Source organism: Morus notabilis, unplaced genomic scaffold, assembly GCF_000414095.1.
Source record: "Morus notabilis unplaced genomic scaffold, ASM41409v2 Scaffold78, whole genome shotgun sequence".
NCBI classification, from domain to species: domain Eukaryota; kingdom Viridiplantae; phylum Streptophyta; class Magnoliopsida; order Rosales; family Moraceae; genus Morus; species Morus notabilis.
The window spans coordinates 1,868,728-1,882,232 of NW_010367622.1; the positions used below are offsets into that span (position 1 = coordinate 1,868,728).

A 13,505-nucleotide genomic window follows, 5' to 3' on the forward strand; every position below is an offset into this window, starting at 1 on the left:
AAGAAATTATAGGCTAAAGTTGAAAAGAAATTAGAAAAGTCAGTCAATGAAGGGTAGGCATTGCGAGTCAGGTATAATTTATAGTTTACATTTCACTTATATTTAATCAAGTACGAATTTATATTGATAAACTTATAATATGTAGCACTGCCTGCCCGCCGAAAGAAAAAGGGTAGGCAAGAGTGAAGGGCGTTAAATATCGGCCGATTGCTCCAGCTATGTGGGTCATTACTTATAAAGCGGGACACGACTGGTGACACAATGAGATCAGTCGGTAAATACGCTTCGTCCTTTGACGGAGTGGTTGGAATCCAAATGAGGGAGCCCTTCCATAGCAAAATGGAAGGACGTCCCGGATCATCAGAAGGCAAGGATTCCCGGGGGCGTGTGCTGCTCTTTTCTTGTAGTGAATAGACAAACACTCATTGTTAAAGAATTTTTAAAGAATTTATAGTCAAAAATAGCTCAAAGACAACTTTGATTTTTAGATTGTACAGCAATCACCTTGTATTAGCAGCTCAAAGACAACTTTGACTTTTAGATTGTACGGCAATCACCTTGAAATACAATTAATGAAACTTTCATAATACCCATAATACCCCTAGAATCAATACTTATATGATAATAGCTTATCGAACACTTAGTTATTTTTTATAACATCTGCTTTTTTCAGCACAATTAACACTAATTTTTTTAAAATTTACAACACTACTAAACTGGCACTATGTGTACATAAATTTCCCTTTTAGTTATGAAAGCTATAGAAGCTACAGATGCTGCCCAAGGAGGTGGCCCTCTAAATGGTTGTGAAGCTATACATTCCATTAGCCTTCCAAAAGCCCACCGCATAAAATCGTTATGCCAAAATGACATTCCAAACATTGCTTTCCAAAATTTCTTATATTCCCCCTTGAAACCAGCCCTTCAGACTCAATTTGCTCCTGTTGACGCCCAAAGGAATAAGGAAAAAATAATTCTCATTGTCTTATCGCAATTGATAGGTCAAGTATTGGAAGGGAGATAAAAAAAAGCCAAACTTGGCCTTGATCTAAAACTGGCCACAACAAATTTGCAATTAAAAAGTCCTAAAATGTATATCGAAGGTATCAATACCTAATGAGCTTGTGTATGGTAGCAAACACTTGTCATTATTATTTACATTTCAAATTAGGTACATCAAATAAGACTTCTTAATAATGAGGAGGGAGAGTAATTGATATTAGAAAGAAACGTAACAATGGTTCATAAACATGCAAGAGACGTATGCAGATCAAACTTTAATTAGGCTAGAGGCGCTCGCTAGACATCACAAAACATAAGCGGTTATGCATATAATATAGCTACACATCACCAGATTATATCATATATGTCACTTTCTTTGGAACAAAACAAAGGCAAATATGCCTGAGTTCCACAGAATCTGGTATGAGACCAAATGGTTGGCATATATCATCAAAATCTTATCAGAAAATTCAGCTTCTTTCGCAATTTTATTGTGGACTTAAATTTTAATAGCTAACAGGCTGCAAGAATAAGGCAAAACGAATTAATTTTTGCAAATTATAGCAAAGTTTTACGATGTACTACTCAGGATTGCAGCCAAAAGGATAGAAGGTATCAAGATGAGTATAGATTCGTCTGACAACCCACCTTCAACTTGTCATAATATTCGTATAGGGTTTATAGCATATATATATATATGTTGTTATGTAATTATTAAACATTAGATATATTGTTGACTAAATTGAGTCCCACTTATAAATAACAAACCATTTAACTTTTAGAAACACGATACTAGTAAGATCATTAATAAGAGATATACGGCCTAATTATTCAGACCAAAAAATCTCATTAAAAAATTCGGTAAATTAATTGACACATAAAAAATGTGCGTATTCTGACATTTGTGCACTCACATGTACAGCCTTCCATATATATGTATATATATATATATATATATATATATGAGCTTCCAACACAAGCTACCGTGTAGTTCTCCATAAAATAGAAAAGTTACATATATTTCGTGCTTGCAAAAGAAACAAAAGTAGTTGGGTTTTTTTGGAGAAGATATACGTATAAAGACCAAGGAACTAAGAACAATTATACTTTCAGGTGTTTAGCTTGGAGGAACCTTCGCAATAGCATGATGTTTGGCTTGCCATCTAAGAAGGGAAAAGTATTTAATGCCATGTCCGTAAGTGTTTTTAGATCTCTAACTAGTAACATCTTAATGAGTTCGATTAACTTTTCTCAATCTTAAAGCTTCATATCATGAGTTTAAAAATTTTCACTTTTGAAGTATTATTTCTTTTTAATACAAACGCGTGTTTTTTTTTTTTTTTTTCTTTTAATCAGATTGTGGAGTTGTTGGTGCATATGGACTGTGAGGGTTGTGAAAAGAGGATTCGAAGAGCAATCTCCAAAATTGAAGGCAAGACTATATATATATATATATATTTACCTATAATATATAGCTAGCTGTTATCGTTCATCTGTAATTACTATTACTATATCCTCATTGATTCTTATATTTGCTCACCTACATTATTTTTCATCCACAAAATAAAATTCTACATATATAATTGATTTTGCAGTAAATTAAGAAGATCTACATTATTCTTTGCTATTGGTATATATAAAAATTACAAACACTAAATACATAGAAAATATATCTAAAAAAATATTAAAAAAATTAATTCAAGAAAGAACAAATATCTAAAATGGGTGCAACCTGCCCTAGGGCATTACCATCTTTTTCTAGCTGAAAGCCCACTTTTTTCCTTTTATTCTTTTAATATTTTTTATTGTTAGAATGAAATTATTAAAAATAGTACTATTCTTAAGGGTAGTTGCATTTTTCATTCTTAAAATTTTGAGAATTTCTAGAGTATTTTATGTGATTGTTCATTTGAAAAAAATTATTTTGTCATTTCTTAGAACACACGATTACTTTTGTAATAGTTCCTATTTATTACATAAATAATGCTAGGAATACTAACTTAAATCTCAACTTTTGTGTACCAATTGATGTGACATGTGAGTTATCATTTTTACACTAGTAGGTATTTAAAATATTGGCACGTCAATTAATGACATTAGATTGCATCTACCAATTAAAAATTGACAACTCATTGCCATGTAAGTTGGTGCACAAAGTTAAGATTTGAGTTGGTATCCCTAGTCTTACTCTTATTACATATACTATTTTAAACGGCATTATCTTTATTTGACCCATGAATATTTTCTTTTGTATAATGTTAGGGGAACCAACAAAAAAAAAGAGTAAAAAAGTGAGAGGAAATGAAAATGAAGGATCAAAAGAGGTAAATAAGAAAAAAAAAGGAAGGACAAGAAAAAAAAAAGCAAAAACAAAAAAAAAACTTGGGACGAAGCATTTCGTTCACTAGGTTTTAGAAAAATTTAGACAGGGATATATATAAAAATAAATTATTTAAACTGAGAATTCGAGTGGAAAAAAAAAATGTGTAACAGGGAAAAATGATAAAATGAAAAAAGAGGTGACAAAAAAAAAAGGTAAGCAGAAAAAAGGGAGGAAAACATAAACAGAGATGGAAAGTTAAAAAAAAAAAAAAAAAAAAAAAAAAGGGAAAAAAGTTAAAAAAAAATAAAATAAAAAAAGAAACCACAAACAAAACGTTTCGTTAGTGGGGAAAATGAGAATCAATTTAGTATGTAGGGATAGCAATGAGGAAGGGCGGGGATGGGTATGCTCCCCATACCCAACTCTCCTTTTGTCTTCCATGTCCGTCTCCATATCCATTTAATTTAAGGAGTAGCTATTCTCATAACCTATCCATTTACCCATTAAAAATTTTAAAAATGCTTGCAACATTATCAAACTTCAAATAAAATTCCATTAAATTAATTAGAAAATTAAGCAACATGACTATTAGTATGTTATAAAAATAAATTGAAATCTTAATGCCAAATCTAAACTCTAACAATAACAAACTAAAATCTAAAAATTAAATCTAAACGAGTTTTCCCTACCCCTGCCTCACTTCCAAATCGGAAGCTAATTCTTGCCCGTAATACCCGTCTCCATCTCTATATAATATCCTCCATACCCGCCTTATTAAGAGCGGGTACCCGTAAATATTCCTGTGGGTAAGATGTAAAGAAACTTTGAGAGGAAAAAGCTACTTTTGTATTCTATCATACGTAAAGGTAATACACTTGTCTGCTATATACATTTACAGAGAGATTACTCTAGGAATGTCTATTTATGCTATTTTGAGTAAGAAAAGACAAATCAAACTATTCTAGAAAACTATCAACTATTTTGGGTTATTATCTTCTATAATCATGCTGCATATATTGTACTCATTGATCCTAAATCCCCCTTGTATCCAGGTTGGACAGCTCATGCTAACACTCCCCCTCAAGTTGGTGCATAGATATCATCAATGCCTAACTTGTCTAGTGAGCTATAGAATGCCTTGGTAGGAACTGTTTTTGTGAGTATATCTGTCAACTGATCTTCTGACTTTACAAACGGGAACTGAACAATTTTTTCCTCAAGCTTCTGTTTGATAAAGTGTCGATCCACCTCTACATGTTTTGTACGATCATGTTGAACTGGGTTATGTGCTATCTCTATTGCTGCTTTGTTATCACAAAACATATTCATTGGAGACTCGGATGGATATCCAATTTCTTCTAGTAACCTCTTCAACCATAGCAGCTCGCACAAGCCTTTAGCCATTCCTCTAAACTCGGCCTCTGCACTGGAAAGTGTAACCACTTTCTGCTTCTTACTCCTCCAAATAACCAGGTTCCCTCCCACAAAAGTGAAGTATCCTAATGTAGATTTTCTATCAGTGATACTCCCTGCCCAGTCTGCATCAGTATAGCCATCAATCTTAAGATGGTTATTTTCCTTAAACATGAGTCCTCTTCCAGGCGCTGCCTTCAAGTACCGAAGGATTCGAATAACAGCATTCATATGCTCCTCACTAGGACAGTGCATAAACTGACTCACCAAACTCACAACGTATGCAATGTCAGGTCGAGTATGGGATAAGTAAATCAGCTTTCCTACAAGACGCTGATATCTTCCTTTGTTGGTAGGAGCTCGGTCTGAGTCCTCTTTCAAGCCATGGTTCTGAACTATTGGAGTGTCTACAGGCTTGCAGTCAAGCATTCCAGTCTCTGATAATAAATCGAGTACATACTTTCTTTGTGACAGGAAGATACCTTGACTTGACCTAGCTACTTCAATGCCGAGAAAATACTTTAAGGACCTAAGGTTCTTCATCTCAAATTCAGAGGCTAAATGCTCCTGTAGCCTTTGAATTTCCTCTTTGTCATCTCCTGTAATTAATCTGCCGCACATTATTAACTCTGCTAAGACTAAAATCATCCATGTAGTAATAGCCCCCCCCCCCCCCCCCCCCCCCCCCATAAACAAGCAAAACGTAGGGTACATTAACGCACAACAATTTAATTCCTCAGTTGCTTGTCCTACCGAAATTAGTTTACTTGTAAGGGATGGAACAAGTAAGGTATTTGTCAACAACAAGGAGGGTGAGAGTGCAACTGTTCCAGCCCCATCTACCAGATACTTGACTCCATTAGCATTGGAGATACAGGTTCTTCTTTTTTCTGTAGGCTTGATTAAATCTTGTGGATCATTTGTCATGTGATCGGTTGCCCCTGAATCAACAATCCAACTATGGCAATTTTCCTAGTTAGAGCAAAACATAACACATCCACTGTTACCTAGATCATTCAGAGTTTCAGATTCTCTTGAGGAAGACTCTCCTCGTGGTACAAGTGAAAGATGCAACTGTGATTCTGTGTCTGCAAGTAATGCTCAGCCAGGTTTCTCGCTTGCACTAGAAACACGTTTCTTCTTTGCTTTAAGTTCATGCCACCAGTCCGGATATCCATGTAACTTGAAACATGTTTCTTTAGTTTGCTTCGTGTTCCCACAGTGTGTACAGTCCCCTTCCCCTTGTGGCCTAGCCTTCGTCTGCTTGTCTCCTGCTATCATATGCAGCCCCTGCGATTTCTGTCCTCCTTTAGAAAGCATCGCGGCTCCATTGGTGAAGTTTCCTTTGGTCATCATGACTGCCTGCCTCATGTCTTCCCTCTGGACGTGTGCGTATGCCTGCTCTACGGTGGGGAATGGTCTCATGTGGAGTACATCACCTCGGATCTTATCGAGACGGTCATCTAGCCCATCCAAGAAGGTATAAACTCTATCTTCTTGCACAATAGAATTATACCTCTCTATGTCTTGTTCACACTCCATCTGGTTCGGTCGTCGGAAATCAATCTCCCTCCATAATCCTTGGAGATTGTTGTAGTAAGTTTCAATGGATCCTCCTCCTTGGTTAAGTCTCATCACCTGACTCTTGAGTTCATAAACCTGTGAGGTGTCAGCTCCATCAAAATAAGTCGTGGCTATGTTGTTCCACACTACCTTTGCCGTTGGAAATCTGATAAAATTTCCTATCAGACTCGGGTCCATAGAGTTAATCAGCCATCCTTTCACAATGGCGTTTTCAGTCCTCCATTTTTTATAACTCGGGTCTGTCTCTTGAGGTTAATGCAATTCCCCATTTATATACCCGAGTTTATCCTTGCCTGCAATGTACATCTCAACCACCTGAGACCACAAAGCATAGTTGGTTCCATCAAGTTTCACTCCGATCTGTCCTGCCGATTCATTGCTTGAAGATTGGATCTGAGTCTGGTTCAGCATCCGTGCCATCTGGGTTGCCAGTTCTGTCATAGCAACACTCTCTTCTGATGAATCTTGCGCCACCACAATTGAATCATCCATTCCTTCTCCTCCACTCTCTCTTTTTCTTCTTTTTTTCTCGCGTGTTCTATAGGTCCTAGAATCTACGCTCTGATACCATAAAGAAACTTTGAGAGGAAAAAGCTACTATATACATTTACAGAGAGACTACTCTAGAAATGTCTATTTATACTATTCTTAGTAAGAAAAGACAAATCAAATTATTCTAGGAAACTATCAACTATTTTGGGTTATTATCTTCTATAATCATGCTGCAAGTATTGTGGAATTGAAGTCAACTCATTGATCCTCAAATCCCTCTTGTATCCAGGCTGGACAGCTCACGCTAACAAGATGGCCATCCCTACTAGTATGTAGAGATCGATTAGGAGTCTCAAAGTAAGCAGAAGTGTAATTACTGTTCTTTACACAAAATTGTAAAACCTCTTAGACACTTACAATAATCACCTGATCATAAATTATTATGATCAAACTTCTATGTGCTTATTATATATATACATGGCTGTGGTTTTTATGGTATTTTTCTCCATTAGCGGGTAAAAATTATTTTGATGGTTCAATATTGATCAGACTGTTGAAATTAATTAGGCAGTTGATAAAAAAAAAATATATGACAATTAATAAAATAAGATTTTTATTACACTACATAATCAAATTTCTATATTTGTTAGGTAACCAGTAATGAGAGACAATTATTTAAAACTCGCCCATGCGCACATGCATGTGTTCATAGACATCAGCATATGTATAATGTATCCATATTATCATAGTCATCCTAGATCACAATTCCATCAAAAAATGACCTATTTATATGCAGGAGTTGATAGCTTTGAGATAGACATGGATAAGCAAAAAGTGACTGTAACCGGATATGTAGACAAAAGGAAGGTCTTAAAGATGGTGAGAAGAACTGGAAGGAAGGCAGAGTTTTGGCCATTTCCATACGACAGTGAATACTATCCTTACGCCTCACAGTACTTAGACGAATCAACTTATACATCGTCGTATAACTATTACAGACATGGATATAATGAGGGCGTGCACGGATACTTCCCAGACCAGGCGTACTCAACGGTCGACGATCAAACCGTTCATCTCTTCAGCGATGACAATGTACATGCATATTGCTCCATTATGTGACATTATCAAGACCATCTTTCCCCTTTCTTTAATCCACAGTTCAATTGAAACATGACCATATCTAAGAATACTGGTTTATAGATTCTATTAAAGAAATAGAAAAATCATGATGATATGTGCTATAACAAACTGGGAACATATATACACTCGCATGTAAGTTAATGTATTTCTATATATTATTGCATTTTGTTTTTAGAATGATGAAATTGTGATGGTCAAATAACCTTCTATCCAGTATTAAAATTTGCCTATGCAACTGTTAGAATTCATCACAGTACTTTTTTTTTTTTTATATTATCAGATGAATGATCTAATATATCTGACACCAAAAAAAAAAAAAAATCCCGTAAGAAACTATAAATATATAAACAAGGGTGTTAAACATCCAATTCGTACGTGCACCAATACGCACATATACAGTTCAAAAGTTACAATTAATCAAACCTGATAACAAGAAAATTAGGTTAAATACGTCTTTTTAAAGGGGGAGTTAGTTTTCATGGCTTTTTGCTTTCAATCCTTTAGTGCACGTTTGGTTTCAGGGTTAAAACAACCTTAATTTTGGTTCAAACAATGTTTTTTCTCACAAAAATTTTAAATTTAAAAAGTTCTGCTAAGTGCTTTCTCTCACAAAATTTAAATTCAGTTTCAAATCACCCAATTTAAACCCTCAAACTAAACAAGCAATTAGTTTGGATAAACACCACTTACATAAGTTATAAAGCCCAAATTATTTTTGTTCAGCGTTATGTATGCTGGGAATGTTATCCTAAAAGTATGAGATATAATAAAAAGATATTGTTATTTATTTGATAAATGAGAAATTTCGTTATTTATGTGTATATATTATTAAATATTATATTAATATCATTGAAAATTCCACGATTATTTATGTAACCTTAAATATTGTATATAAGTGTTATATACGAGAGGATAATATATAAGAATAATAATCAAAATAATGTTCGTTATGAATTTAATTAAAGTTACGAAATCTTTAATTAAAACTACGAAATCTTTAATTAAAACATTACTAATACACGTCATTCTCATTAAGAATGAAATGGTATTATCCACATTATTAATATAGAGGGATATTGAATGAGTGTATTATGCATAATAAGATTATGTGGAATTGGGATAAAGAAACGATTTGAATTTTTTATAATTTCCGTTATATATAAAAATTTGAATTTAATTTACGGATAGTCATATATAGAACGATCTCAATCATGAGTTATTAGTAAACTCATATTTATAGATTTGTGTCTTTTGACTTACTTGGTACAGCTTTCGAGATTGCTAACATATTTCACATAACTCTAATTATTAATTATTTATGGAGGATTGATCTATATGTAGTGACTATATCAAATGGACACTTCAAGTTCTTGGAAGTAAATTATGACCTTGTTAGCTTTGCGGATTTGAGTTTTCAATTTAAACTGAAATATGACATTTTATGGGAGCTTTTAACTGTAGTAAAAAAAGTTATATGTGACATTTTTTAAGAGCTTTTAACTCTAGAAACTTAGAACTGAAAACTCAAATTGGCGAAATGAATGAGGCCTAGGTCTGTAGTTTTGAGAGTGCAATTCCAAGTATTTAGTGGAGAAACTTTTTAGAATTAATAAAATTAATTAATTAATTAAAAAATTTAATTAATTATTAATTTTATTGGAGCTCGGAATTACAAGTTCATGAGTTCTTACGTCATACTTGTAATATTTACAAGACAAGGTGAATTATTGGGATTAAATATCACTCGAAATAAATGATGTGATTATTTAATTAAATTAATTTTGGAACACACTGTAGTGGGACCACAGGAGGCCACATGTCCTGGCACAAGGAGGTGCAGGGGGCGGGTGGCACAAGGGGAATCCCTTTAGGATTCAGTTACTTACTCTCTAAGTTATCCGGTAATTGTTTAACAAGTTTTCCAATCAAATTCAAAAGGAAATTTAACTTCGACTTTATTTAGTTTTGAATTTGATCTAGAAACGTGGCATTTGTCAACACAAATACCTTTAGATCTCCCTGTTGGGAATGGTGTCATAGAAGTATGAGATGTAATAGGATATTTATTATTTATTTAATAAAAGAGTTTATTCAGTATTTTTTGTGCATATATTAATGAATATTTTATATATATCAGTGAAAATTCCACGATTATGTATGTGACCTTAAATATTGTACATAAGTGTTATATGCGAGAAGATAATATTTAAGGATAATGATCAAGACGATGTTCGTAATGAATTTAATTAAAGTTTGAAATCTTTAATTAAAACATTACTCATACAGGTCATTCCCATTTAGAATGGAACAGTGTTAACCACACCGTTAATATGGTGAGATATTAAATGAGTGTATTACCCATAATGAGATTATGTGGAACAATGACTGATAACTCTAAGAAATTAGAGTTATCTTATGCATTTTTAGCTTAAAGTTTGCTTAACCAAGAGTGTATTTCATTGTTTTCTCTGTGTTTTAACTTAGATTTTCTGGTTTTGCATTTTATCTTGCTGAGTTATGTACTTGTGCTGCTCTCGAGTTAAAAAGGAGTTATTTGAGTCAAAAAGAGGTTGAAATATGCCTAAGTTGTGATTTTGCAAATTGCATGGAGAATGCTATGACTATGCTACAACATTTAAGTAGCATTCTGGGTGCAGCTAGCAAATGGTATGACATCAGCGCACTACCTGGAGGAAAATGACAAAAGACCCATGTGAGCTAATTGAGTTGTACAACAGTGTGGACCACTTCAGCCCCTATCAATTGACACCTCGGCCCTTTTGTTGCCCTAAGAAGGAAATACTTTCTGCAAAATGAGAATAGCCGCCAAGTACAAGAAGAGAAAAATAGAAAGAAGGCAGAGAGCACAGAATAGAGAGAAAAAAGGCAGCACCATGGCTGAAAAGAAAAATATACAATACACAGAGTACCTCTCCTTCAGAAAAATAGACTACAGAGACGTGAGAGAAGAGAGAATGCAAATAGCTGAAGGAAGGAAGGCTGGACAAGAGAGAAATCCAAGATCCAGCCAAAAATTCTTTCTTCTATCTGTTAGCTTAATTCTCATTTGTTATTTGGATATAAATTTTACCATGTATTATTCTGGAAATCTAGTTTCTGTAATTACCATTATGAACTAATTTGTTAAGCTAGATCTGCTAATGGAACCGAGGTTGTAAGGATGATGGTTGCTTGGGGAATGTTGATTAACTCTATTTCCTGTTCATCTATGTATGCTTAATGCTTATTTCTGTTTTTGACTGGCCATCGATCATAGAATACAAGACTAATATTAATACTGGAAAGGTTAATTTTAGTTGGATCTAACATAGATGATACAAGTTCAATAATCTTGTTTTTGTTTGTTGATTTGTGAATAGTATAGAAATATATTGTTCATCTTACATAACATAGAGAAATCAGAGCTTAATTTGCATTCTAAAACTAGATTCACATAGGAATATGCTGAAAATGGTTGAGGAATCTGTAGATATAAAGACTTCAGAAGAATCTTATGCACAATAAATGAGTTTCTGTTAACAGGACGTTTAAATGCTATAGCAGGAAATTAGTAGGTCTAGCTTATTCACTTCACTACATACACTCCATTTTAGCATTTTTGATCTTCTGGTTAATCTTGTCTTACAATTTATTTACATTTCAGCATTTAAATCAATTGTGTAATTTTTGAACAGTTAACTTTTTATCATTCTTAACGAGTAAACTAGTTGATTTCTGCATGTACACTTGGTGATTCATTCTCTGTGGGACGATATTCGTACTCTGTACACTTTATTACTTGTCTGCGACATGTGCACATGAAAGCATAAAAATCACGCAACAAGTTTTTCGCGCCGTTACCGGGGATCGAACCCGGGTCACCCGCGTGACAGGCGGGAATACTCACCACTATACTACAACGACACAATATGAATTTCTGATAATTTCTGTTAAGTATAGAAATTCTAATTGAGTTTACCGATAGTCATATATAGAATGATCATAATCATGAGTTCTTAGCATACTCCTATTTATGAATTTGTGTATTTTGATTTACTCGATACGGATTATGAGATCATGAGTCCTATTCTTGTATTTCAGAGACATGATGAAGTTAGTAGCCGAGAATGTTATTATACGAGATGGAATCTATTCCTTCTTGAGAAAGAATTACATAAATAATTATCTTGAGGTTGATTCGGTACTTAGACCAGTAGAAGTTACGATTCATAAATTTATTTATGAATCACTGTCCATTAGAGAACCAATGGTACTCAAGTATAAAGATGTAATTAGAGAGGTTAACGGATTTCAGCTAGCTCTAATTATGAATTATTTATGGAGAATTGATCTATATGTAATGACTATATCAAATGGATACTTCACAGTTTAGAAGTAATTTATGTCTATAATTACGAGAATGCAATTCTAAGTTTATAGTGAGTAACTTTTAAAATTACTAGAATTAATTAATTAATTAAAGAGTTTAATTAATTATTTATTTTATTAGAGCTTGAAATTATAAGTCCATTAGTCCCCGCATCGTCTTTGTAATTCTACAAGACACTAGGGGCAAAATGGGAATTTTAAAATTCTAAAATAAAACGCTAAAGGATAATTAATTGAGAATTAATTATAAATTCAATAATGTGATTATTTAAGTTGAAATTTAAATTTGAATTTTGAAACACACATGTGAAGGTGTTCACATGGTGTGAACGTACAACATAATGTGAATCTCTAGGATTTAGTTGCTTGCTCTCAAGTTATCCAATTAACTTATTTGATAAGTTGTCCAATTTGAAATTCAAATTGATTTAAATTTGACTTAAATTGAAATTTGTATTTGAGTCAAAATTGACATGTGGATAAGGGAGAGAGATTTTGTTTCAAAATCAAATTTAAAATTGGAGATAATTATCAAGTTTTATCTTGGAGATAAAGAGTAAGACTTTTTTTTTGGGTTTGGCTACTACTCTATAAATAGGAGATTGCAGAAAATCTGAGAAGACAATTTTTGCACTCTCCTAGCATTAGTAGTCGGTTTCTATAGAGTGTGGGAAGAAAAAATTTTCTCTAAAAATTCCACGTCGTGCATGTTTTGGTATTCGCTAATCCCGTTTTGTTTCAGGTGTGCCCACACACACATCTTCGTAGATTTAAGAAATTGACGAGTAAGATTCGGGTGTTTTAAACTAGCTTGGAGCGAGGAATGTTCGAGGCCAAAGAATTCAAGTTATCATCCTAATCAGTCTCTAGGTAAATAAATTAATTTAATTAATTTATTCATGCATAAATGAATGTAATCTATAGAGTATTTTAAAGTTTTATAAAAATGTTTGTTATAGACGATCTGCTAAACACACGTTTCCGCATCCGAAATTGTTTGAGAAACCAACACTCCCTGACTATAAAATAGTGCACCTCTTGTCCCTTATAGGTATCCCACAAAGATGCGTACTTCTGTCCTCGGTTCTAACTTCCCGACCTTTTACCTCAGCACATGTGTTGGACACCCCCATATGTGAATGTGTCTCAAACTAGATTTTTG

At 33.6% G+C, this 13,505-nt stretch overlaps 1 protein-coding gene and 1 non-coding gene across 2 annotated transcripts; one reads left to right on the top strand and one right to left on the bottom strand.

The window, feature by feature from the left end:
• Positions 1 to 2,364: 2,364 nt before the first annotated feature.
• Positions 2,365 to 7,933, top strand: LOC21410592 (heavy metal-associated isoprenylated plant protein 45). The gene is made up of 2 exons (XM_010113032.2): positions 2,365 to 2,434; positions 7,611 to 7,933. Exons 1-2 carry the CDS (start codon positions 2,380 to 2,382, stop codon positions 7,931 to 7,933), a joined length of 378 nt encoding a protein of 125 aa, XP_010111334.2. The 5' UTR covers positions 2,365 to 2,379.
• Positions 7,934 to 11,806: 3,873 nt separating this feature from the next.
• TRNAD-GUC lies at positions 11,807 to 11,878 on the bottom strand. The gene has a single exon. It is a non-coding gene; the product is annotated as a tRNA-Asp (tRNA).
• Positions 11,879 to 13,505: the final 1,627 nt, after the last annotated feature.

Bases quoted from the DNA above. Each gene is read 5' to 3' on its own strand.
- LOC21410592 (XM_010113032.2), top strand. From the start codon at position 2,380: ATGGACTGTGAGGGTTGTGAAAAGAGGATTCGAAGAGCAATCTCCAAA. The intron at 2,435-7,610 runs GCAAGACTATAT...ATTTATATGCAG, and splicing joins AGCAATCTCCAAAATTGAAG to GAGTTGATAGCTTTGAGATA.